Source organism: Peromyscus californicus, unplaced genomic scaffold, assembly GCF_007827085.1.
Source record: "Peromyscus californicus insignis strain IS unplaced genomic scaffold, ASM782708v3 Scaffold_11__1_contigs__length_118956290, whole genome shotgun sequence".
NCBI lineage: Eukaryota > Metazoa > Chordata > Mammalia > Rodentia > Cricetidae > Peromyscus > Peromyscus californicus.
Genome location: NW_026294402.1, coordinates 83080367 through 83107965, shown reverse-complemented (window position 1 = coordinate 83107965; position 27599 = coordinate 83080367). Strand labels below are relative to the sequence as shown.

The 27599-nt window shown below is 40.7% G+C and overlaps 1 protein-coding gene across 5 annotated transcripts; it reads right to left on the bottom strand.

Annotated features, from left to right (window-relative positions):
* Positions 1-27039, bottom strand: LOC128096562 (zinc finger protein OZF-like). 5 transcript variants are annotated; one of them, XM_052716315.1, is made up of 10 exons: positions 26770-27039; positions 23374-23577; positions 22427-22598; positions 13879-13971; positions 11460-11608; positions 4374-4785; positions 3757-3852; positions 1979-2001; positions 1506-1603; positions 1-1078 (listed from the first exon to the last, which is right to left on the bottom strand). In XM_052716315.1, exons 5-10 carry the CDS (start codon positions 11597-11599, stop codon positions 561-563), a joined length of 1287 nt encoding a protein of 428 aa, XP_052572275.1. In that variant the 5' UTR covers positions 11600-11608; positions 13879-13971; positions 22427-22598; positions 23374-23577; positions 26770-27039; the 3' UTR covers positions 1-560. The 5 variants fall into 5 exon arrangements, with proteins under 5 accessions (XP_052572275.1, XP_052572284.1, XP_052572249.1 ...); XM_052716324.1 differs by lacking the exons at positions 22427-22598; positions 23374-23577; positions 26770-27039 and adding an exon at positions 14207-14227; XM_052716289.1 differs by lacking the exons at positions 1-1078; positions 1506-1603; positions 1979-2001; positions 3757-3852; positions 4374-4785 and adding an exon at positions 14207-14333 and having other exon boundaries at positions 9183-11608; positions 26770-27034.
* Between the last annotated feature and the right edge of the window lie 560 nt (positions 27040-27599).

Here is a 27599-nt window from a genome sequence, read left to right as displayed (position 1 = left end):
AGAAAGAAAGAAAGAAAGAAAGAAAGAAAGAAAGAAAGAAAGAAAGAAAGAAAGAAAGAAAGAAAGAAAGAAAGAAAAGAGGGAAGGAAGGATGTTTCTCTCAGGTGTTGGTGGTGCAAGCCTTTAATCCCAGAACCTGGAATACAGAGGACAGCCCAAGCCATACAGAGAAACCATGTCTCAAAACACCAAAAGAGTCTGTTTCAAATTGACATTAAATTAGTGAGCACAATACATACCTGTGCTCCAGCTTGACACCATTAAGTGGAATCCCATAGGTAGAGCATATTTTTATGGTGCTAGAATGCAGCTGAGGATCCTGAGTACACGTAAAAGGGGCTTGAACAGCCAACTAGAGCATGAATCTCTAAGACTACTCTCTTAGTATCTAAGCATAATTATTAATGTGAACTACACAAAAACAAGCAAACAAAAATCACAATGAAATAAGGTTACTTTGTGGAATATGTAGACTACAGAATAAAAGGTAATATAGTCTACCATTGTTTCATTTAATAGTATTTTAATATTTAATAGCAATACATTACAATAGGAAGTACTTAAAAATCACTTGGTACTGGATTGCAGATTTCCCCTGTGGAGAAGTAAGGCCAGACAGGGTGTTTGAAGGTATCAGGAGGGTACTTGTATATGAGGGAACATTTGGCAACATTCCCAAAACTTAAACATCCCTCCTCACAATCAAGGAACACACTAACTCGGCCCAGTGGCTTCTCTATATAGTGCTGGAATACTGGGCATGTGGTGAGGAGATTGTAATCATTACCCTCCTTCACACACACAAGAAGAAAGGCACCTTCAGATTCAACCAGTTGGTTTCTATTCCTTAACAAGGAATCCTTACAAACCCCTACAGCCCAGTCCCAAGAGTCCTTCAAATCAATCTCCCAGTAATATTTCCCTAGGATGAAGCTCTTTGATCTCCAGGAAGCATAATAGCATCCAGCAGAATCCGTAGATGTATCGTTACAGTGAGGTCTGAAGCTCCATCTTCTCAGGGCATTAAAGAGGTTTATCTTGTGATGGATCATTGTTATGTTTGGTAAGGAAATGTGCACTGTGGGAAGAAACAACATTTAGGTAAAATGACCGTTTACATTTCTCAGGTGAGAGAGATCCATAGAGTCTTCATAGATTTTAAAAAGTGAAAGCTAAACCTGAGGTTAAATTTGGCTCAAATACACCAATGTCAAGGATTTCCACAAGAAAAGAGTGGTAGCATGATGAATAGTTTTTTGAAAATTGTAGATGCTGCAGAGGAGGCAGCCTCAGCCTACTTCTGTCAGGTGACTATTTTTTTCTTTTTTTTTATTTTGAAATACAATTCAGTTCTACATATCAGTCAAGGATTCCCTTGTTCTCCTCCATCCCACCCCTCTCACTTTGCCTCCAGCATATTTCAGAGGAGCTAAAACATTATATTTGGAAAGGTTATCTCATTATTGAAGGTTAGCTCTGGTCATTTTATCAGTGGAGACACTCACCTTGGAACTGGTTGTAACTTTCGGTCAGTCCAGTGATGGGTAGGGCATTCAGTTCCGACTTAATAGCCTGTGGCATGCTCAGCTGCATTGACTCACTTCTGCAAGGAAAAGAAAATATTGACCTCCGTGGTGCTAAAGATATCACACAGTGATTAGGAAAAACTTCATTCCAAGTTCAGCCAAACACCACAGGTTACACAAACCTGACAACTTGAGTTCAATCCTTGGAAGCCTAGAGGGAAGGAGTTGTCTCTTAAAAGTGATCCTCTGACCTGCACACATGTGCAAGTACATGCACACACATTCACACATACACATAAAAATAACAAAACAAATTAAAAAATCCCAAAAATGTCACACAAAAACAATTGAGTATTTTCTATAAAAAAGACATCTGCACTTTCCTAAGGCAACTTGGACAATTTTATAGCATATTTCAGGGTATCCTGACTTGTCCTGATGGCTAAACTCACCTTCTGAACATGTTGTCTAAATCCTGCAAAGAAAACAAAAAAAAAAAGATATCTGAAGAAATAAAATACAATGTTAGTTTCTAAAGTTCATATAAATGCCAGTCAACATCACACCAATCTGTCATGGGAAATTATAATCATGTCTTAAGATGATGCCAACCAAATAGATTAGCAGAACTCAAATTCTTGATGAAATCAGACTAAAGAGTAATTTGAGAAGGACATGGGTATCGACAGTACCTTGCTTTTGAACCCCCAAATGTCTGCAAAGGTAACTCTCCCTGAGCTTCTCTAAAAGCCATAGGGATACTTTAGCTAAGGATACTTCAAAAGGGTGGCCTCACCCCTGAATGGTGCTTCACATGTGTATTTCAGAATTGCATGGTTAGAGGCCTGAGCATTACTGTGAGTTGCAAGGTATCATGTACTACCAAAAAGGATCCTTTCTCAAAATGCCAACCTCCTAAAGGACTCTCAAAAACACAGCACTCAAACAGAAGAAATTAACCCAAAGGTGCTGTGGGATGTTCTGTATGGCAAATGTGTTGCTCTGATTGGTCAATAAATAAAACACTGATTGGCCATTGGCTAGGCAGGAAGTGTAGGCGGGACAAGGAGGAGAATAAAGCTGGGAAGTGGAAGACTGAGTCAGAGAGACACTGCCAGCCGCCACGATGACAAACAGCATGTGAAGATGCCAGTAAGCCACGAGCCATGTGGCAAGGTATAGATTAATGGAAATGGATTAATTTAAGCTGTAAGAACAGTTAGCAAGAAGCCTGCCACGGCCATACAGTTTGTAACCAATATAAGTCTCTGTGTTTACTTGGTCCGGTCTAAGTGGCTGTGGGACTTGCAGGTGATAGAGATTTGTCCTGACTGTGGGCCAGGCAGGAAAACTCTAGCTACACAAAGGTTAATTTAATATTGTGCACAATATAAAAGTAGAGGTAAAGAATGTAGGAAACAGAAATCACTTAATTCCAATTATCAGAAGAGCAAGGCACAAAAGTCAAAAGTTAGGACATAATCCCTGGAGAATCTATGGACATAATTTCAAAAAGCTTCTTCTTTCAAGATTATTACAGAATTTTGTTTCTCCAGAAAATTTCTCAAAAGGAAACTCCCTAAAAAAATGCAGGATGTATTGAAAGCTATCTTAGTATAACAATCACCACTGTGGGCCTCCATGCTCACCTGCAGCAGAACCACATATGGCTCCTGGGACATTGCCATCAGTGCCTGGTACATTTCTCTTAGTTCTTTTCTCTTTTGGACCATCATGGTTTCACTTGTCCTGAGTTTCTCTAAAACACATTGGCCTTCATTTCTCATAGACTCAATGTGTTTCTCTTCCTCTTCACAGAGGAATGGATGCAGTTTCCTATACTCTGTCCTGATCATTTCTTCCCGAACGTCAAGTAGTCCTGAAGAAAAAAAGACATTCCCAATCATCTTTGCAAAGTATTTTGTCCTCCCTCATTCCATCCTCCTATGCTTAAATTCCACAAATGACTTGTAAAACTCTGATGCATATACTCTGATTGACTGTCTTCACACCTAAGAAAATGTAAAAGCAATTCACTCATTAGACCCAGACTCTTCTAGAGAAGCAGACCATTCTTTCCAAGAGCAGAGACATGTTATACACTCAGAATTAGAGGAGAGCAGGATACATATTCCAAGTATCTTATCCTAGGCCTTATATTCAAATCTTGAATGGCAAATTTTAAAAATATCTGCATCAAGCTGATTTTAAGCATGGTTCTCATACTCACCATCCAAAGGGTTCTCATTCTCTTCTCTGCCTTTATATTCTCTTGATTTTCTTGGACTTTCTCCCATAAAGATGCCATTTGCCTCAAAAGTCTATCCTGTAAAAAAACAATGAATATCAATTTTGAAAACTATAACTGATTGACAGACTCTTAGGCAATTAATACACTTATTGTAGTAAGAGTACCAGAATCAAAATTATCCTTCATTTTTTTTCTGTAACTATGAATTTTAGATAAGAACATAGAATTGGAAAATACAGCTTACCCTTTTGCTCAGGTATAGTGATGAATAATTTTGACTACATGCTTAGCTATACCTGACTCCAATGTACTTTTCCTAATTTAGTCTCTAGCCATAAACACTTTTAAAAGATTGGAAGTTAGTGTTGCACTTTCCAGTGACCTGGGCAAAATGTATCATAAAACAAAAATGATCTTTACACTCAGGGTACCCCAAAGGATGTTTACATTCCTAGTCACCCTTTCTTCATTAGATGTTAATAAAGTACCACCATTCTGAAAACAGTGCCTTTGTCATAATGAGGACCAGCATCTTCCTGTGGTTTCCTAAGCCTACCTCTATCCAGGTTCCAAGTTCTCTCAGAAGCATCACTTACCAGTTGATCCTCAGCAGCTGCTTCAATGGGACAGTGTCTGTGTCCTCTGTACTCATGGGAGTTTGAGCAGAGTTGACAGAGAAAGATCCTGTTCTCAGCACAGAAGATCCTCTTAGTATCCTCGTGGATCACACACTTTTGCTCCTCAGAGCTCAGGTCCTTCATGAGGCTGGCTTGTCTGACAATGGACACCAGCTTCTTCAAAACAATGTTGGTTCTCATTTCCTTCCCATATGGTTCTCTACACAAAGGGCATCGGACAGGAGGTTGGATGTCTTCCCAAGAAAGGTGGAGGCAGGCTCGACAGAAGCTGTGACCACAGATTATGGTGACTGGGTCTGTCAGGCAGCTCAGGCAGATGAAGCAGGTGAGTTCTTTCTGGAAGGCTTGTGAGAGGTCTGACTCCATTTTTCTGAAGGAAGAAAAGCAGAAGAATTGCTATTATTCCACCCCAGAGAAGCCAGAAACAGCACAAAAACTGATGCAAGTTGTGATTTAATTCTGTATATGGCAAAGCAGGATTCATTTTTCAGGAACAAAATATCAAGATAAGTATAGGATTGCAGTTGCTGGTCTTTCCTCTTTTACTCTTCTTGACAGAAATATAGATTAGTCTGATGTCCTTCTGAGCCATTCCACCTGCATCTTTTTTGGAGACTCCCTTCAAATTAGTGTCTTGGTTTAAGGTCTGAGACATGCTTTCCAAGTGTTTATAAATAAATATACACTAGAGTGATCAAACTCCTTCAACTCCACATGTTGGCCTTTCACTACAGACATAAGTAGGTTAAACACACCCTTCTTTGTTGGCTATCCAAGAAAACACTCCATATTTCACATGGTCCCTAGTAAATGCTTTGCTTAATTTCTGATTTTAGCATCTTAGTCCTTCACATCCTCCTGTCCCACCCCTCGACACTTGAAGGCAACATTAGTTACTTGACTTCTTTCTGATGCAAATAGTTAACAAGAATAAGAATTAGGGAGGCTCATAATTCAAGGATATGTCCACCATTGTGGGGAAGAAATGGTGGCAGGAGCTTGAGGGAGCTGGTCTCATTGCATCCAAAATCAGCATGAAGAAAGCAAGGAACACTTGCTGCTCAGCTCCTGTTCCCTTTTCCTTAGTTTGAGACCTCAAACCATGGAATGGTCAAGTGATCTCAAGAGCATTTAGTGTGGATCTTACCAACTGTAGTAAATCTACTCCCCAATAATCCTTCACAGACATCCCCAGAGGTTTCCATATCTATCCTAAATCCCATCAAGTTGAATTCTAGGGTACTCTCTGTGGAAACTTGTTTGTTTATCAAAGATACAGTTCCTGGCTTCAGTTTATGGGGCATAAATGTGGCTGTCATGACTCTAGCAGAATTTCCTATTTAATCAACAGGTACACATTGTTCCTTCTCTTGGAAGGTCTACACAAATAAAGAATCTTGGATTGAGTGAGATAAACATCCCCCAAATAACTTCAGCTTCTGTGGTCTGAAGCAAATGGACTCCATGGCTTTAGCTGCTGGTCCTATTTACCTTGAAAATAATACTAATACTCATTGTCAAGATTATTTTAGCAAAGAGATGGAGACTCCAATGCTGCCTTCCTTAACTTACCTAATCACCCCCATTTGGTATTTTTTTCTGTATATTAGATACTTCATTTTTTTTGGATGCCTAATGCCATATAAAATACAGGCTTACAGCACAATGGGAGAACCCTGGAGGGCAGAAGGTGCTAATGATGTTTTACAATCTTGCATATCAGCTGTTAATGCCCAATATGCAGGATAAAGAGACAGGGAACTTCCTGTAAGCATTCAGTAGGGTGGAACCCGGCAGGGAATTAGCATAGGGAGGATATCAAGGTCAAGATCAGCAAGCAAGCCAACAGTTACCCAAAACTGGAGCAGGGGCCAAACAGGTCCCCCCTTTTACTAAAAATGAGCTTCTGATACATCATTCCAAAACAATTTATGAATTCACAGAAATAATGAAAACTGAATGCAGAATCTAAGTACTGGGAGCTGACAAGTAGTGATGGGTATGCTGGCGTAGGGGAGTTAAGGGAGTCCTTAGGAGGGAGAAAAGCAGTGTTCCACCAAGATCTAATTTGTTCCCTGGGAAATGGGGAAGAGAGTGAAGAGAGGCCACAGAAAGTAGTCTGCTACAGAGCTCAGCTGAGACTAGAACATTGGATTTGGAGAGAAGAGTGAAGATCTTCAGTTAGCCTGCTCCTTCCCTAGCCTACTTGCTTCTCTGGCAGGCTTCACTGAGGGGTTCCTAGGGAATGCATGCTGGTGTTTGAAGGCTGGAATAATGTGATTAGAAGCAGAAAAGAAGGTTGGAGGGGAAGATCTGTGTAATCCACTAGAGGTGGGGGCAGAGAGGAAGGGAAGGTCACAGCAGTTGGTCTGCTACAAGGCCTGAGCTGAGACTAGGGGATTGGATTTGGAAGAGAGGAGGGAGAAGTGATGATCCACAGTTAGCCTGTTTCCCTGACTAGAGTCTCTGAACTTTATTTTTGTTTCCCATTAAAACCCCTGTGTTATATATTGCTGGAACACAGTAATGTTTTGTAAAACGTATCATTGTGGGCAGATTTTAAAACAGGCTTCATTTTACTCCATTGTATACTCATTCCAACAAAAGTAGCACAAGAAGCAAAGGCTTACCCCAGGTAATGCTTGTCTTTGAGAAATTGTAGCTAAAGTTTTTATGTGGCCATCCCACATTCTCTCTCTCTGATCTTTCAAGATGCAAGAGAGATGGGATAAAAATGAATGTGACTTTCCATCTAGGACCTCTTCTGACCTCCTCAGGCCCCAGACATGCATGTGGTGGACATACATAACATACATACATTTATTCGGGCAAAACACTTACACATAAAGTCAAGTAAATACATCTCTCTTTTTCTTTAAAGTGTAGTGGAAACAAAGCTTACTTATTAAGTAGCTATTAGTGGGCATGTACCTAGCATTCCATAACTGGAGATTCAATTATACAGAGTAAATCATCACACATCCTTTGGCATACATACCTACACGTGTGCAGGTACCAATTTCAACATTAGAAATTCATCTTCCAGAGACTACATTTAGCTGGATGAAATAAAATATTACCATTGTTCACAGCTGTCTGAGGTAATTAACAGTTAATCTGTTCAAAGTAATGTGCAAGGATTGTACATGTCTACAAAAATGCTTTTTTTTATTACTGGGTGTAACTATGCACATTGAAGACATTGTGGGGGATGTGTTTTACTTATGATTTAGGTAATAAAAATAGAAAATGGCTGGCAATGTTGGCACACACCTTTAACCCAGACTTGGGGGGGGCAGAGACAAGTAGATATGTGAGTTGAAGGTCAGGCTAGTTTACATAGCAAATTTCAAGGTTAGATGGGTCTACATAGCAAGTTCCAGGACAGCAAAAGCTACATAATAAGGAGACCTTGTCTCAAAACAACAAAAATCTTTAAATAAATTAAAATTTTACATTCATTAGTAGAAAATGTATAATTCTTCTATGTTTCATACTTAAAACAACATGATCTTGCAGTAGCAGTTAGGGTAAAAATCCTTTCAAAATTGTATGTGCTAGGTAAACCTTGGCCCAATGTGTGGTAGTGTTGAAAGGTGAGTGAACCTCTGCCAGATGGCAAGGAAAGGAGGGAAGAGGAACTGGATCAAGGGAAAATGCCACAAAAGGGATTAGTGCTAATCTTGGGCTTACTCCCATAATTGTGTATTACTTTTAATGCAGGGTCAAAGCACATTTGCTATCTCTCCACACATAGCTTGTTCCCTTTACAACTCTTCAACACATTGTAAAACAGCTAAGCAGGCCCACGGTAGAAACTAAAACAATGAAACTACCTGATCTTGGATTTTCAACCTAAAAAAGAAACTATCATCAAAATAAATTTAATCTCCTGGTGAAGTTCTAAACATTAAGTGTTTTGTTACAGCAACAGAAAATGACAGAGCACACTATTTGTCACAATATTTATTATATTAGCTGTATGTAATATCATGTCACAGTTAAGGTGTCATTAAGAAAAATTTCTGACATAAATTTCTATACTAAGGAGGCTGTTCAGTGTTTCTTAACCAATGTACCAGATCCCTGGCTTCTACCCAGCAGCTCCCAACATCCAGTTAAATAGACAAGAATGTCTCCAGACTCAGTCAAATGTACCTTCACAGACTATATCACCAGTCATGTTTATGCCTGGCCAATACTCAAATATTTGTTGTTAAAGTAATTATGTTTAACATTACTTGTATCCCTATGTATAATACACAAGTTGGTAAGTCTCTCTTATTACAATTTTTTAAAAATGAAAAGTCAGGTGGTTGTGGTACACACCGTTAATCCCAACCCTGGGGGGGGGGGGGGAGGGAGCAGAGCCAGGCAGATCTCTGTGAATTCAAGGCCAGCCTGGTCTACAAAGCCAGTTCCAGGACAGGCGCCAAAACTACACAGAGAAACTCTGTCTCAAAAAAAAAAGAAAAATGAAAATACTATGAAAATATTTGACAGTGATCTATTTTTTCTTTAGTGAGATACCCCTGCATGATAAAAAAAAAAAAAATTTCCCAAAAATGATTCATTGTGATCTTTCCACAGTTGATTCTTCTAGAATTAAGCTGGAAATGACGAATGATTAGGCACACTTCTCTTCTGTATGAATATGCTGATAAAAGGCTACTCACATCTCTCAGAAAGATTCCCTGTATTCATAAAATGAATTATCAAGAGTGACCTGTTAGTAATACAGTGAGAACAAATCACACTTGGGAAGACTAAATATTACAAACATTTATTTCACACTAATATGCCAGGCATAGGGCACAAAGACAAAGGTGAAAGATTTCTGTTTTCTTCAACCAATTCTTCAATCCCAATAAATATTCCCCAATGTTTGCAAGAATGTCCTTGGGCCAGGTGGTGTTGGTGCATGCCTTTAGTACCAGGACCCGGGAGGCAGGAGCAGGCGGATCTCTGTGAGTTTGAGGCCAGCCTGGCCTACAGACTGAGTTCCAGGAAAGGTGACAAACTTTCACAGAGAAACCCTGTCTCAAAAAAAAAGGTGGGGGGGGGGGGGGTCACCTTCACTTCACTTAGACATAAACTGGAAAACAATGCCTGCTGTTCTTTGAGTTGCCAAGTCTAGAAATATTGCATATCAGCTGAGTTCATAGTCTCCCAGCAAAGCTCACTTAACTTGTAATAGCCATAGTAGAGGCTGAGAATTGGAGGCTAGGTCCAGAGATATAAGAAAAAGGTCTCTGGGGGACATGTAGCCACTCTGCTACCCAGTATCATTCTATTGTACACACTTTGTGATATATGCCAATGCTTCTTTTCTAAATGTTCTTGATGTTCTTCAATACTATAAGACTTTTCCTAGAATGTGCTGTCTGATACTTCCTTAGGTGTAATGTATGGTTAATGAATGGGCTTTCAACATTATAGGCATTCCTTTCTCAAGTGAGTTCTCTGATGTATGCTGTGGGGAAATTTCTACTGGACAGATTCCATAATTATTCCATTCACAGAGATTTTCCTCACAGGATTATTTCATATTTCACAAGGTGTGACTTCCAGATAGTTTTCTAATGATTACATTTCTAGAAGAGTCTTTTGCCAGTGCAGGCTTTCTCATGCATATTAAGGCATGAATGATGCCAAAATGATTTTGAACTTTAATTATATTCATAGATTTTTTTCAGTTATAAAAAGTATTTTCCACATTCATGACTTTCATTGAGGTTTTCTCCAATATGAGTTAGATATATTTAAAACATGTTTAAAACCTCTATATTCTTTTACATTCATGTTTCCTCCTATGTAAATACTTAGATGAATTCCAAGTGTAGACCTGTAGTGTGGGACATTGTCCCATATGTATTACATTTATAAAAATTTCCTCTTGTGTGAGTTTTCTCATAACATTTTAAGGGCAAGTTCTGGTGAAACTTTCCTTTGCATTCAATATGTTCCTAATGTTTCTCAACCCTGTGAGGGTTCTCTCAGGTTAACTGAGAGTTGTTTTACAGAAAGAACACCTATACTACACACACTCAAGGAAATTCTTGGTTGGAGTATTTGAAGCATTCTGAGGCTTAAATAAATGTCTTTCTATACCCATCATCATCATACTTCCCCATGTCTGTGAGTTCTCTGATGCCTACTTAGGTTTGATTTCTGTGAAAATGTTTTTCTACATATATTGCATTCATAGGGTTTCTCCCCATAATGAATCAACTCATGTACAATGAGAGATGATTTGTAGCCAAACATTTTCCCACACTGAATGCATTCATAGAGCTTTTCACCTGTGTGAATTCTATAATGCTTACTAAGGACTAACTTCCACTGAAATGTTTTCCCACACTTATTACATTCATAGGGTTTCTCACCTGTATGAATTATCTGATGTTTGTTGAGATATGACTTGTTTTGAAAGGCTTTTCCACACTCTTTACATTCATATGGTTTCTCACCTGTGTGAACTTTCTGATGAGTTTTGAGGTATGACTTATTTTGAAAGGCTTTTCCACACTCTTTACATTCATGTAATTTCTCATTGTTGTGAATTCTCTGATGCCTCCTGAGGTCTGACTTTTGGTAAAAGGCTTTCCCACACTCATTGCATGCATAGGGTTTCTCACCAGTGTGAGTTCTATGGTGCGTGTTGAAGTAAGACCTGTTATGGAAGGTTTTTCCACATTCTTCACATTCATATGGTTTATCACTCTTGTGAGTTCCCTGATGCATTTTGAGGTATGACTTCTTTAGAAATGCTCTTCCACATTCTTTACATTCATATGGTTTCTCACCAGTGTGAGTTCTCTGATGCATTTTGAGATACCAGTTATGTTGGAAGGCTTTACCACATTCATAGCATTCAAAGGGTTTCTCACCAGTATGAGTTCTCTCATGTACAATGAGGGCTGACTTTTGCCTGAAAGTTTTATCACATTTACTACAACCATAGGGCTTTTCTCCTGTGTGAATTCTCTGATGACTAGTAAGGGAAGATTTAGTGCTAAAGAGTTTCTCACACTGGATACATACATGGGCTTTCCTCTGGTTATGTGTCCCCGGATGAACTGGAAGGTCTGATTGGCTAGTAAAGGTTTTTTGACTTTCAAGGCATTTACAAGATTTGCTCCCTGAGTATGTTTCTTGGTGTTCAGTGAGGTTGCCATCCACATTGTAGAAGCCTAAAAAAGGACCAAAAGAAATCATTTCTGTGAATTACACTTTAGGTTTTCTAATGGAATTCTCATGATCATGTTAAGAAATTTTTCCTATCTTACTAGCATAGTGTTTTAAGATCATATTAAGTATTAATTTATAAACTTTAGATAGAACATACTGAAACACACTAATAGGTTAACATATTTTTTTCTCACTTTATTTTATTTTTGTGAAGAAATATTTTGTTAAAATATCAAGCTGGGTGGTGGTGGCCGACGCCTTTAATCCAACACTTGGGAGGCAGAGGCAGGAGGATCTCTGTGAGTTTGAGGCCAGCCTGGTCTACAAAGCCAGCTTCAGGACAGGCTCCAAAGCCACACAGAGAAACCCTGTCTTGAAAAACCAATAAATAAATAAATAAATAAATAAATAAATAAGCTCCAAAGCCACACAGAGAAACCCTGTCTTAAAAAAAAACAATAAATAAATAAATAAATAAATATATGAATGAAATATCCATTAATTGCTAGGCATACTTTTCCACTCAGATAATGGTTACATTTTTTTTTACACTGTTCTATTCTCATATATACTTTGATATATGACATTTGTGACCTTTTCTTTCTGGCATTCTCTTTATTCTGGTCTAAAATGGGCAATAATTTCTAGAACATCTTCTTTGCAGATTATGAGAGAAGTCCAATGGACTGCTTCCTAACCTGAAGCTTCCCTTATGGCCATGAATTTGCATCTTAGTTTATTTAGAATTATTACTTCAGGAGTGGTCATGGATTGTGAGTTTTTCAAATATGAAATTTCTTCCTTTCCACTTCCACACAAAACAGATACCAGTAATTGAGGTCTTAACTGAACAACATGTGCTATTCTTTTCAAAACCAGAATAAATACAAGGAAACACCTGTCTACCACCACCCTGGGGAAATATGTATGTTGTATATCATCTCTAAAGTGTCTAGCTACTTGTGATCTCAAGAGCTTTGACATTCACCTCCAAATTGCTGATACACACTCCTGTGTCTTATAATCCATAGCTTATCAAGGATGTTATCATGTTTACAGAGACATTGCTTCTTTTAGTTTCATAAAAAGTAGACTTGCCGGGCGGTGGTGGCGCACGCCTTTAATCCCAGCACTTGGGAGGCAGAGCCAGGCGGATCTCTGTGAGTTCGAGGCCAGCCTGGTCTCCAAAGCGAGTTCCAGGAAAGGCACAAAGCTACACAGAGAAACCCTGTCTCGAAAAACCAAAAAAAAAAAAAAAAAAAAAAAAAAAGTAGACTCTTCTGCCATTTCTCATTATTTTTGTTGCTTTAGAATGAGAGAAAGAAAATAGAGGGGAGTACTGCACTCAGACTATACTCCCCATTTAAAAAAAAAAGCCTGAGTTCTCTTTTTTTTTTTTTTTTTTTTTTGGTTTTTTGTTTTGTTTTGTTTTGTTTTGTTTGTTTTTAGAGACAGGGTTTCTCTGTGTAGCTTTGTGCCTTTCCTGGAACTCACTCTATAGACCAGTCTGGCCTCGAACTCACAGAGATCCGCCTGCCTCTGCCTCCCAAGTGCTGGGATTAAAGGCGTGCACCACCACACCTGCCCGGTGCTGAGTTATTCAATATGAAAACTTATTTCACTTCTCCTTGATTCTTAAGTAGGAACAACACCTCTTCCTATGTTGGGTTCTCCTTCTGATTTTTTAGGCCATGCCTCACAAGTCTAACTTTTAGATCTCTTTCTCTATTTTCTTATCAACTACCTAAGTAAAATACTCTATAACTTAAACACCATCTGTTACTCACTATACTCTGGTTCAACATTACATAGAGTTGTTTGTGACTCCTTAGTGTAAATAAACTTATCTGTCCTTTACCAAAATGTTAATTCCATGAAGTAAAGACATTAGTTTTACATTTTTATTGATGTACAATATATAAAATGACCAGCACTTGAAATCTGCTTCATTAAAATGTACTAAAACAAAAACAAACACATGAAAAAATGTCTGAAAACAAAATCCCCATGACATTGGAGTGTAAGAGGCAACTGAAACTATGAAAAAGAAGTACCAGAGGAAATTATCAAAACACAGATGTCAAAGATTAGACTTCGAGTATAAATCTTAGAAAATTTTCATCAAATGAAAGGTAGGAACATATTCAAGAGAATTCTCCTTGTAGAGTATGTAATGAACAAGTTTGCACCCTCAGATATGGAACTTGGGACAAATTGGTAAAATGGCCAACCTATGCTAGACATGATCTCCCCATCCGTGAGTACAACTAACCTGGCAGACTCTGGTTTGCAGTTTCCTCTGCTGTCCATGGCTCTGCTCCCTGTTCCAATTTGAAGATCAACTCAGGCTTAGGAATACATTGTCCTGTTAATAAGAAATAGTGTAGGACTTAGAGAAAAATTCTGCTAATAAGGTTCTTTGAAGAAAGACAAAAACAGGTTTTAAGATCTGTGCAACCAAAGTGCAAATGTGGACCTTTCACTAGAGAGCACTGAACAATCATAATGTGTGGCCTAGAACCTTACCCCTAAACAGCTTTAGGTCTCACATTTGTTCAATGTTTACTACACTGAAAGTGCTTGCTCCTGAGACTACTTACCCAGGGATACCAGGCTGCTGTATGTCTCCAGCATCACATTCCTGTACAGCACCCTCTGAGTATCATCAAGATTCTGCCACTCCTCCCAGGTGAAGCTCACAGTGACATCCTCAAATGAGACCAAATCCTGTAACAGCACATTTCTCCTCAGTCAATTACTCTATGCTTATAAACAGGAACCTGAAGACCCAGCTTGTCTTAAGGAGTGGAAGGCTCTCATGTATATTTTACATTATAATTTCCCCTGCTTATATAGTGAAGAAAAAGAAATATCAAAGAACTATTCTGATATTATTGACTTATGAATGGACTACAATGATTAACTTATAGATTAAAACCTTCATTGTTGGTGTAAGAGAACCAAGGCTATTCAGGTAACTAGGCCTTAATCACATAGGGCTGCATGTGAGGCATGAACATACCCAGGCCTCGCTTCCCCTCTTAGGGGTTGGAGGCAGCCTCACTACTGTCATGTTGTATGGCTCATGCAATAATAATCGCCACTCCCAAAGAAAGAGTGACCCTTGTCACTAAGTCATGCAGCATAAGTCATATGTTAACCAAACCTGCTTCCTGCAAGACCTCCCCTTCCTCAGGAACCTTTGAAAGTATAACCTTTGCTTCACCTGGCATGGCTGAAACTCTCCTTCAGCACCCTGTCTCAATCACAAAAGCAACCACACACCATAGTAACAGTCCTATACACAGTATCATCATATATAGGTGAATGAACCTCCCCGTATTGTGACAACAGGAAAACATAAAATTGAAGGAACTGATTGTAAAGTGAATGATTCTGGATTTACTTATCTAGACTAATTCCTTTTTTTTCTTTTTCTTTTGCGTGGGGGAGAGGAGGGTTGTTTGTTTTTTATTTTGGTATGGTTTGTTCTGTGGGATGGTCTGTATGTCAAATGTGTTGCTGATTGGTCAATAAATAAATCACTGATTGGTCAGTGGCCAGGCAGGAAGTATAGGCAGGACAAGGAGGAGAATAGAGCTGGGAAGTGGAAGACTGAGTGGGAGAGACACTGCCAGCCGCCATGATGAGAAACAGCATGTGAAGATGTCGGTAAGCCACAAGCCATGTGGCAAGGTATAGATTAATAGAAATGGATTAATCTAAGCTGTAAGAACAGTTAGCAAGAAGCCTGCCACGGCCATACAGTTTGTAACCAATATAAGTCTCTGTGTTTACTTGGTCGGGTCTGAATGGCGGTGGGACTGGCGGGTGAGAGAGATTTGTCCAGACTGTGGGCCAGGCAGGAAAACTCTAGCTACAGGTTTGGTTTTGGTTTTTCAAGACAAGATTTCCCTGCGAAGCTCTGGCTGTCCGGGAACTCACTATATAGTCCTGGCTGGTTTAAAACTCAGAGATTCACCTGCCTCTGCCTCCTGAGTGCTGGGACTAAAGGCATAGGTCACCACAGCCTGGCAACTACTGGGGGAGAAGGTTTCTCTGTGTAACAGTCTGGCTGGCCTGGAACTCGCTTTGTAAACCAGGCTGGCCTGGAACCCACAGGGACCCTCCTACCTCTGCTGGGATTAAAGGTGTATACCACCAGCAGCCAGCTAGATATATCTAGACTGATTTCAGTGGTAAGTGCATGTCAGAGGAGCAGCAGGTGGCAATTGAAGTGAGAGAAGTCAGCCCACCAGGAAGCAAAGCTTTGATAGGTGAATCTTGGATAGGAAAGGCCCCGAGGACTTCAGCCCCAAAATGTCTCTTGCTACTGCTGTGCCTTTATATGTTTGCTGCTGCCATTTTTCACTGACATCTGACATGGTGTGAATGAGCATGTGGGGATCCCCGTTGCCTTTAATGTAGTATGATTACCTCATGGAAATAACCTGCTCTGCTGGGCATTACCTGTGGATTATTGTGAAGATGATTTCCTCCTAAACTGTACTGTAACTAAAGCAATGACTTTACACAATAATACTGTTAGTTTCAATAGAATTTTTTTGTTGTTTTGTTTGTTTGTTTGTTTGTTTTTCAAGACAGGGTTTATTCTGTGTAGTTTTGGAGTCTGTCCTAGATCTCACTCTATAGACTAGGCTGGCCTGGAACTCACAATGATCTGCCTGGCTCTGTCTCCCAGTGCTAGGATTAAAGGCGTGCGCCACCACCACATGGCTTAAATAGGATTTTGATGATTGACAGTCTTTAATAAATAGAGTAAGAGATTAGGTTAAAGGTCAGCTTAGTGGGAAAACTAATATAGGTAAAAGTTAGATACAATGTTGCCCCTGCCCCAATAAAGCAGGGCCTGCAGAGGATAGAAAATAAGAACAAGAAAATGTCTCTTGAGGAGCCCTATAGACATTGACTAGTGACTTAGGTTAATGATTAAGAAAAACAATTGAAGCCAGGCAGTGGTGGTGCACGCCTTTAATCCCAGCACTCGGAAGGCAGAACCATGTGGATCTCTGTGAGTTCAAGGCCAGGCTGTTCCAGGAGAGGCTCCAAAGCTACACAGAGAAACCCTCTCTCAAAAAACCAAAAAAAAAAAAAAAAGAAAAGAAAAGAAAAAAGAAAGAAAGAAAAGCAATTGAGTCCCAGTAGCCCAGATAGTTTAAATTCTTTTAACCTTAATGTTGGGAGATGTGCTCACAGGTTTTGGTGTACATCGTAGCTAAAGCAGAGCTTTAAATAAATAATGACTTGAGGTTAGGTTAAAAAGTTTTTGTTAATTGGCTCTGAGGTAGAAATATCTTGGAAAACGATTTAAAGGCATACTTTATTAGTTCACCAACTCTGTGGCTTCCCCCTCAATCCTTGAGTTGCTGGAGGCTGGTCCTCATGGCAGCAATAGGTAAGCTTTATATGCCGACTGGTATTCCTTACAGATTAAAGATGTGTACTCTGACATTCCAATATTTCCTTGCCCATACAAATTACTGCTTATTACTTGTTATTTGTAAGACCTACTAATTCCAAAATTATAGTATAATACTATGAAGTTGTTTCAGAACAGGTAAGTGAACTGAGCAGATCTGGATTTCAACAGCCATCCCCTAGAAAAACTTGAAAGGCTTATGGGATAGTCAGAAGGAAGAAAAGAGAGTGAGACATGGGAGTGTTTTCAGATACAGAGCAGGAAACACACACACACACATAATGTAAAAAATTATATTCTGAACTCAATTTAAAAAAAATAAGTAAGATAAAAATTGTAGACCACAGCATAAACTGCTACTAGAGGGAAACTGATGCATGAAATAAAATATTAGGAAGAATAAGCTAAGATCGGTAATCTAAGTTTGTGCCTTTTGAGAGCAGAAAGACAAAAATTGAATACAGCAATGGGAGAAGAAAAAGAATCAAAGAATAAATCAATGAAATTAAAATAAAAAGTTAGCATACAGAGCACACACACACACACAGAGAGAGAGACACACCACACACTCTGCTCAACAATTGAGGGGTAGAACTATTCTGGACCTGAGATCAGTTCTCAGGTAGAAATCAAAAGAAACACCTTTAATCCCAGCACTTGGGAGGCAGAGGCAGGCGGATCTCTGTGAGTTCAAGGCCAGCCTGGGCTACAGAGTGAGTTCCAGGACAGGCTCCAAAGCTACAGAAACCCTGTCTCGAAAAACCAAAAAAAAAAAAAAAGAAAAGAAAAGAAATTGATGGGACATAGGCTACAAAGTCAAGAAGAAGGCAGATATTGATGACAAAAATCTTGACTTTAGTGTTAAAGAAGAAACAGAAAAGTCACCAAAACAGCACATTATGTTGACCCATAACACAAATCCCCAAAATAAAATCCCATATATGCTCTGAATATAAATCCTTTAAATAAGAAACCAGTATCAAATCAAGAGTCTAGGAATGAGTCAATATTCAGAAATTAAATACTATACTTTGAAATAAACTTGGAGCTAAGCAAGTATACATGAAGAATACTGAAGTGAACTTGGATACTGACTTTTGGGAGTGGGCCACAACTACTAGGCAATTCTTCCATCTTTGGTGGAAACTAAATCCCCTTAGGCCTTATCTGTAGCAACTGGTTTGATCAATGAAACATGGCAAAGGTACCATCTGGGAAATTCATAGGCAAGGCTGCAAAAAGTCACACAGTGAGGGGGTCCCTGCAGGTGTCATACAGGGAAGCAAACCACTGAAGAGATAAGAATGAAAACTGAGGGTTGGGGATTTAACTCAGTGGTAATAGCACTTGCCTAGCAAGAACAAGGTCCTGGGTTCGGTCCTCAGCTCAAAAAAAAAAAAGAATGAAAACTGGAGCTGGGTGGTGGTGGCTCATGCCTTTAATCCTAATACTTGGGAGGCAGAGGCATGTGGATCTCTGAGTTTGAGGCCAGCCTAGTCTACAGAGCAAGTTCCAGAAGAGACAAGGTTACTCAGAGAAACCCTATCTCAAATAAAGGAAGAAAAGAAAGAAAGAAAGAGAGAGAGAGAGAGAGAAAGAGAGGGAGGGAGGAAAAGAAAGAAAGAGAGAAAGAAAGAAAGAAAGAAAGAAAGAAAGAAAGAAAGAAAGAAAGAAAGAAAGAAAGAAAGAAAGAAAGAAAGAAAGAAAGAAAGAAAGAAAGAAAGAAAAAACTGGTGCAGATTGACTTTGTCAACCTGGATCAGACTTTGGGGAGTCTAATGCCAGGTATTCGTTGTCAGCAATATTTAAAACACAGCACAATTTGGAAAAAGGTTTCTAGGCAACAATCGGTCCAATCAATCCAATTCCAGGTGCACAATAAAGCTCAAAGTGTGACTACAAAGAAACTCCTTTACAAGGTACATGTGACCATAAGGGTGAGTTCTATAGCTAAAAGACCTAGAATATAGATTGGTCTCTGACCAATGCATAGAGGTGAGCAGGCTATAAAGTGCATGGAACACCTTCCCTAAGGATTGGTAACTATCTAGGGAGGGAAGAGTCTGGAATAATCATTCTGGTGAATTTGGGCAACGTCTGCCTCTGTAGCAAAATCTAGGTAAAGTCTGCCTCTGTAGCAAAAGGTGGGTGAGGTCTGCCTCCACAGAAAGGAAAAAGGTCACCAGGTCATTAACAAAATCCACTCTCAGCTTTCTGGATGGAATAGTGGTATTTGGTTTTTAACTCCTCCATTGAGGAGACACTCCTGCAATGATTAACATTCCTGGTTCTCCTGGGGCTTCTCTGTGAGTAAAAGGGCCTCTGTGCCCCCAACAACACAGCTCTGTTAGGAAACTAGTCTTTAGGTACGAAATCCAGCTATTCTGAGACAACCAAAGAAGCACAATGAAAAACCAGAAGAACCCTTCTTCCTAGGACACATGGAAATTCCTGCAGCTGCCCACTGTCAGGCAACAGTGAGTGTTCTTGTACATCATCCCAGTTCTGCTTTCAGGGACCCACTCCAGCTGCCAGATCACTACAACACTGAGTTAAAGCCAGCCAGCAGAGAATCCCTATCACAGAACCAGCAGTCATAAACTATTCTAAGTTGTCACATTTTTAGGATGGTTTTTGATCCATGGTTTGAATATGAAAGATCCTCAACAGATTCATGCACCAGATGCTTGGTCATAAACTGGTGACATTATTTTTAGAAGTGAAGAAAACTTCAGGAAGTTGGGACCAGCTAGAAGAAATAGATCACTGGGGTCATGTCCTTCCTTGTACATTACAGTCTCTGGTCCTTTCTGGCCTCTTTGATAGATTTCTACAACCAGAAGAATAAGCTTCAAAGCCACTCATACCTACCAGTGTGATGTATGATGTTCTGTTCAAGGACAGGAGACCAGGACACCATAGATTCAACAACCTTCAATTACCATGAGCAACAACAACAAAAAGTCCTTTCCAATAGGTTGTTGCTCTCCAGTTATCATGCTACAACAATAACAAAAGCCTAATTCAAGAAGAATAGCTAGCTAAATAAAATATAATCTGTTATGTAGAAATGGGATTTTGTCTTAATAAAAAGTTATACACCGTGACCCTGTCATTGCAAGTAAGGTGAGGTCTAAAGGTTACCTGAAATTCAAACTAGAAGGACACCACAACACTTGATGAGGGTGTGAAGGGGGATCATAAATGTATTGTCAGAAATGGGTCAAAAATAGGGAGGAAGTAAACAGGGATATGAGCAAAATTCTTACCTAACAGGACACGCAAAATGGTAAGCGCAACTGAGTATCTCATGGGGCTGTCTAAGCAAATTCCTGGGGAAATGTACAAAGTACTACCTAGTTACCTATCTCTACCTTTGAAAAAATGAGAGTAGAAAGATAAAACTAATAAAGGATGCTAAAATTTCAAGTATTTAGGGAAAATAAACAGGTAGGATTTACTGAGATGGGAAAATGGTTTACTGGAAGAATTCAACCCAACGGTTTAGTAAAAAGATACAAGATCCCAAAGATATTCTCCTTTCTCAGGGAAGCAAGATTGATCTAGTTAGACATAATGAAACAAGGTTGTTAATGTGGGTGGCTTCTGTGTAATGGATTTTGGTGAATTCTAAGCACATATTTTTTAAAGAATTTACTTCGGTTTGATTTCCAGTACTAAAAGGCCACAGTCTGAAAAAGAAAGCAAGAGTTCCATTAAAACTGAGTGGGACATCGGATGGTAGCTCACACCTTTAATCCCAGAATTTAGGAGGCAAAGGCTGGTGGATCTTTTTGAGTTCGAGGCCAGCCTGATCTATAAAGTGAGTTCCAGGTCAGCTAGCACTGTTATACAAAGAAACCCTGTCTCTGGGAAAAAAAAAAAAAAAAAAAAAAGAAAAAAAAAAGACTGAGCAGGAGGAGACCCATACGCTTGCCTGGGGGCTGCCTGCCCTTGTCAGAGAGGAGAAAACTCAGGCTCACCCAGGCCAAAAGGCACCTGGCATTGGGCACTATATGGTGAACAAATATATGGTGTGGTATGGGAGAAAGAGACAGAATGGTTCATGTCCTGTGGAGAGAGGCAGATCTGAAGAGGTGAAAATGTTGAGCAGCAGGCTGAGATAGGTGGCCTGCTTGCCACCTGGAGTTATGGTGATGTCTGGGCCTGGGCTGCTGCCAGGGCCCATGTCTGGGTCAGTGTCCCTGCTGCAGCCACAGTCTCTGTTGATGTCTGTGGCTCCTGTGACCACCAAAGGCCAAGGATTTAGGCTGCACAGAGTTGGCCCTGCCCTTCACTGGCTGCAGCACTCTGGAGAGCAGGTCCTGCACCTCACCTGGGCAGCACAGTAGAGCTGACCCTGTTGGCAGAGTGCAGGTAAGTCGGCCCTGAGAGCATGAGTGGGATAGCTGATCCTGCCCTCCCCGCTCACCCCTTGCTGCCTGTGGCAGGAAAAAGAGCTGAGGTCATGAGAGTGGGAGAGCTGGCCCTGCCCCTCACTAGCTCCAGCACTTGAGAAAGTGGCCCCTGCTCCTCACCTGGGCAGCACAGTAGAGTTGACCCTGTGCTGTAGGTTTGGGTGAGCCATCCCCAAGGGGATGAGAGCAGGAGAACCAGCCCCACCCCTTGCTGCTTGCTGCATAGGATGAGTGAGCCAGGGCAGTGCTGGAGAGTTCACCTTGGTAGTGAAAATGAGGGAGAGCTGCTGGGCTGACCAATCCAGCAACCATCCAGACCCAGAACCAGGGCTATTAGTTGGCCCACCCCAACACGTGGTGATATTTTATCTGTGTACTCCAATAAAGAGCTTATCTGAGGATCAGAGGAAAAACCAGCCACTACAGTAAACATAAAAGTCAGGCAATGGTAGCATATGCCTTTAATCCTAGCATTCAGGAGGCAGAGATCTATCCGGATCTCTGTGAGTTCAAGGCCACACTGGAAACAGAGCCAGGCATGGTGGCACACATCTTTAATCCCAGCCCTAACCATAGAGGTCTGGAGGTCTGTACAGACAGACAGGAAGTGATATAGCTGGGCAGACAGAGGAAGTGAGATGGCAGAACAGAAAGGCATAAAGGAGTGGGTATACAGGAAGTAGGTCTCTCTGGAGGCTGAGGAGTTGGTAAGTGAGGTTGGCTGTGGCTTGTCCTATTCCTCTGATCTCTCAGTTTTCACCCCAATATCTGGCTCTAGTTTTTTTATTATAAGACCATTTAGCAATTCATCTTATACCAACACCCAGCCCATCTATGATCTGCTGGAGTATATGAAAGGGCCGGTCCTTCAGATCCAAAGCTGCAGGATCTCCATGACACAGGGCAACAACAGATATGAATAAAATAACAATATGTAATCAAATGGGGACTAAACAACTCACCACATATTCATTCATGATGTTTGTAAGTTGCTTGTTCATGGTTTTGCCCTCAGAAACACACAGATGATATTGGAGATACAGTTGAGAAAAGGAGACTAGTGTAGAGTCATGAGAGTGAGAGGATATTCATGGCTTGGTCCTAGAGTCTCCACGCAAAACACTATACAATTAGCTGAAAAAGAAGAAGAAAAGTTAAAATTGTAAGAAGATAGTTTCTAGGGGCTGGAGAGATAGCTCAGTGGTTAAGAGCACTAGCTGCTCTTCCAGAAGACCCAGATTCAATTCCCAGCACCTACAGGGCAGCTCACAACTGTCTGTTACTCCATTTCCAGGAGATCTGGCACCCTCACACAGACATACATGCAGGTAAAACACCAATGTACACAAAAATCAATCTTTTTAAAGAAGAAAATCATCCCATCTACAAGAAAGTGCAACAAAGAAAGCACTGACAATGGACTCACGAGTGCATTCAGAGCCATTACACATGAGAGTTATGGCTGAACTAATGAGTACAAACATCAGCAAGTAATGAACATGTTAGTAATAATTAACATTCCCTTTTAAAAGGAAACTAGAAGTCATTATGTTTGCTCTTACCATTAACACAGAAATGCACCTGTTACATGAAATAGTCTATTAATCCACCAAAATGGGCTCCATATGAGCACTTTCTCCTACTACTTCTTCCTTTGTACAGCTCATTTTCATGGAAAATATGCACATTGCAAGATTTGTTTTGCCCATGCTTATACAGGAAGAAAAAATTAAACAATGCACATTTCTTATAGGACATTGATTGTTACAGTAATGTTTCCAAATGGGGCATCTCTATGTATCCACACCCTGATTTCGTTCCCATGAATAATAATGAGCCATTTTACCAAGAGAACTCAGCAAATGTGAAGACAACCAAGGCTTGAAAGTATTTCCTGACTAGTGCTCACCTACTAGACACAATGGTGTTGTGAAGAACCTTGGTGGCAGCTTGATGAAAATAGAGCCTTGAGGAGACTCTGCAGGAACCCCTGAATGTGAGACGGAACACCCAGAATGAGACAGCCTCAAAGCACTGATGATTCAAACCTCATCTGTCACTGAAGGCAGCAAAAGACAGCCATTTCCCAGCTGAGACCAGTCCAGACATCGACCTACAGGAATGTGAAAAAAAAAAAATCAAATTGTTCTTTAAAGTAATATTTTTGTTGTTGTACAAGAAAAACTGATACATCTAATAATTTAGAATTCAATTATTTTAACATATAATGGGAAATAGTTTCCAAGCATGACAAACACAGTAAAAAGTATTCTATAACCAGATGCCTAAGGTTTGAAAACCACAGTAAGAATAGCTGAAGTCACATTATTCAAACCAGCACTGTCTGGCAAAAGAGAGTCTAACCTTTTAAACAGAGAAGCTGTTAGGTTCATGTGAATGTGGCATTCTGTAGTATTTGCATGTATAGGTTTAGAGCATAAGTTTAATGTGATCTAATTTCTTCATTTTACAAAACTGAGACTGATTCCTATTATTTTCATTCTTATGAATTTTGGTTTACAGAATGCTAGCATTAAGTAAAACACTTCTATGTTTAACCTTTAAGGTTACATAATGTACAGAATGTACTAATGATAACAGGGGTAGGAAGCTTAGCAAAAGGTATTTGGAAAGTATTTGAAAACCAGTCACCTTGTTCTGTGGTAAAGCATTTGCAGTTCACACTTGGACACTAGATTTCAACACCAAATATAGAAACACACAAATCTAAGGCATTTACATGGTAACTAGTAATCAGTATTAGAAAATATACAAACATTGGTTTTTGTCAGCTACACATGGTAAACAGACATACATGTGGACAATATACTCAAACATACAAAATTAATTAAAAGAGCTCACACACTGGGAACAGTGAGGGAAGAGGAAAAGTAAACCTACCAACCACTGATTCAGTCAGGTGTGACAGGGCACCTCTCCACACTATATCACAACTTCCAGATCCAATACATATTTCCCGGGTCCTTGCCTATCTTTTTCCACTAAGCTGGTAGAAGAGCACTAACCTCAACCATCTAAAGAGGATCAAGGCCCTGACTACCACCCATATATTGATAGCTTCTGAGAAGGTGGTAGCTTTGCCCAAAAATTGTTCTAAGCAATGGGATCAGTAATTGCTTAGGTCATGCAAAGCTAAGAGTTTTGCCTTCACTCTGCCTCTGTCCAAATGCACTAGTTGTGGAGGGAAGGTCATTAACAGTAGATCTTGCCTGCTGTGGAGCAGGTCCCCACTAGAGAATTTTCACAGGACTGAGATTGTTTGCATGGCCATTACACAGCTGGAATTACCTTCACAGTAGCTCTTGCTTAACGCCCTAGAGATGTACACTGACTCATGTAGACTGATCTTCGCACATCATGTATTACATGCCAGAGAAATGCACATAAAGAATCTCCCTCTAACTGAACAAGTATATCCCCTGTCTCCGACCTCACCCACAGTTCATTAGCCTATGAGGCAGGTGGTACTATAATTGCTTGCTCTTCTATTGCATTATACTCAATAAACATACTTTCTATTCTGGTCTAAAGGGCAAATTCATTAACAGCTCAGCAATCCTTCCCTTCACTGGCCACCAACGTAGTAGGCTGAGCACTAAGGTAATGGGGAAGGACTCCAGATTGGCCACTGTACTGTTCTGAAATATCATGATGTACAGGTAACTTTCAATTATGCAATGCCATGAAAATGTGGGCAGTTTTAGTCAAAGGGGCCTGTATCACAAGGCCCTGCAGTTTTGTAGAGTTAGGTGGCAGCATTCTAAGGCTTGGACCCAGAGCTAATTCCCTACCAGGACTCAGCGCTTCCTAGTCTCTTATTATTATTATTATTTTTTTATTTTGCAATACAATTCAGTTCTACATATCAGCCACGGATTCCCTTGTTCTCCCCCCTCCCGTCCCCCTCACCTTCCCCCCACCCCACCCCCCCATTCCCATCTCCTCCAGGGCAAAGCCTTCACCACAGACTGAGATCAACCTGGTAGACTCAGTCCAGGTAGGTCCAGTCCCCTCCTCCCAGGCTGAGCCAAGCAATCCTGCATAGGCCCCAGGTTTCAAACAGCCAACTCATGCAATGAGCACAGGACCCGGTCCCACTGCCTGGATGCCTCCCAAACAGATCAAGCCAATCAACTGTCTCACCCATTCAGAGGGCCTGATCCAGTGGGGACCCCTCAGCCATTGGTTCATAGTTCATGTGTTTCCATTCATTTGGCTATTTGTCCCTGTGCTTTATCCAACCTTGGTCTCAACAATTCTTAAGGTCTTCCTCCACACTAGAGTGATGGAATTCCTACTGATGAAACACCCTCCCCTTCAGAACTTGAAACCCTCTATTTTGTTCCCAAGAAAACGTTCCTATTTCAATACTAGAATCTCCTGAGAGGTATTCTCGTCTCTGGCGATTTGATATTTGCAAAAAACGAAACAAAACCTTCTAAGATAGTGGTTCTCAATGTTCCCAATGCTGTGGCCCTTTAATACAGTTCCTCATGTTATGGAGACCCCCCCAAGCATAAAATTATCTTTGTTGCTACTTCATCACTGTAATTTTGCTACTGTTATGAATCATAATGTAAATATCTAATATGCAGGATGTCTAATATGAGACCCTTCCCATAGGTTGAGAATCGCTAAGAGCTCCAAACCTGGAGTGCCAAGCGGCCACTGTCAAGCTGGCTACGCGGTGCATAGGAAGCCAAAAAACGTGACGAGACAGGAAATTTAAAGAACAGAATCGCCAACGCCCGACAGAGTCTAAAGTCAGTATGTGAGAATTTCCCTAGGAATTTCAGGTCAATTCATTAGGATAACAAACCCCCTCTTTCGTAGGGACGCGTGGGTCACAGGCCCCTTTCAGTCTCCAGCACTTACACTTTCAACTTACACTTTCCCAGGCTCGCGGTTTGGGATTTCTGGGTTCATGCTAGTGAAAAATTCCCGGTTCTGTAGTCTGGTCTCAACAGGATTCTTCACCGGCAAGGGCTAGAACTTGAGCTCACACCTCAGGCCTGCTGGCCAGGGCAATCTAAAGACACGCACCGCCCCCATCCCCAAGTCGCCATCTTGGGCTCTCACCTCCTTGGCAGAGCTTCTGTAAAGCCCTTGGACAATTGGAATCACAGACCCAGACACCTCCTAGCGCAGTCTTCTGACACAGCAACAATGAACGCACTGTCCAGGTCGTCTGTTCCAAATGGGAATGATGGATCCTTGCAGTCTCCTCCCAGACCCGCTCCGGTCTGCCCTTGCACCACGTCTCAGCCCCACCACCAAGACCCACCTATGTTTCTGCTTCCACCAAGCGAAAGGGTTCGGATCCAGCTTCCGAAGATCGTGAGGTCACTCTCCTCTTTCTTCTTCGCATCCGCCTCCAGGACCCCCGCATCAAACTCTCTGCCTGAGCGATGGCGTCAGCACAACGCCAGGTCGCGAATTTCTAAGCCACAGTTTCCAGGAGAGTGCTGGACAGAGGCGTCCACAAGCCGATTTGCGGGAGCTGTTTACCTGATCCTGTGAGGGGTGGCCCCGTAGGTGAGGGACTACATTACCCATGAGCCTCTGAGTAACTATGGCAAGTATAAAAGGACATTTTTCCACAGGTCCACACTTGAATTACTAGGAATAGTGCATGTCATGATTCAGAATAGGTACCCACCTCATAACGGTGATATGAAATTCCTTCACCTTTCTCTCAGTCGAACCGCAGATGTCCCAAAGCAGTATAGAATGTGAGAAGGAAGCTCCAGTGTATTCATTCTAGAAGCAAAGCAAATATCTCTGTGGGAGACACTGAGTCAGAAAATCGTATGATACCTGTTGTGGAGTATTCACCAGGGAAGACTGCTTTCAATGGATTTAAACCAATAGAAAGTCTTTATTAGCCGGCTGGCGACTACCCTGTGTGTTCAGGATCCCAGTGAAACCCCAAGCCTTTCTCAGGGTGAGCTTTTAAGCACAAAAACCACGTCCTGGGTTGACATACTTTAGTTATCAAGAAGAGTTACCCAGGAGAACTATAGAAGCCAAAAAGCAAGGTTAGTACATTTAAAGACTTTCCCATAACTATGGGCTTTGATAGATTAGGCCTTTGCTGTAGTTTTGGCAGGTGGT

Excerpts from the sequence above, each read along its gene's own strand:
- LOC128096562 (XM_052716289.1), bottom strand. The coding sequence starts at position 22,465 with ATGAACAAGCAACTTACAAACATCATGAATGAATATGTG. Across the intron at positions 14,334-22,426 it reads ACATCATGAATGAATATGTG|GATTTGGTCTCATTTGAGGA; the intron begins GTGAGTTGTTTA and ends GTGCTGTTACAG. Across the intron at positions 11,609-13,878 it reads TGCAAACCAGAGTCTGCCAG|GCTTCTACAATGTGGATGGC; the intron begins GTTAGTTGTACT and ends GTCCTTTTTTAG.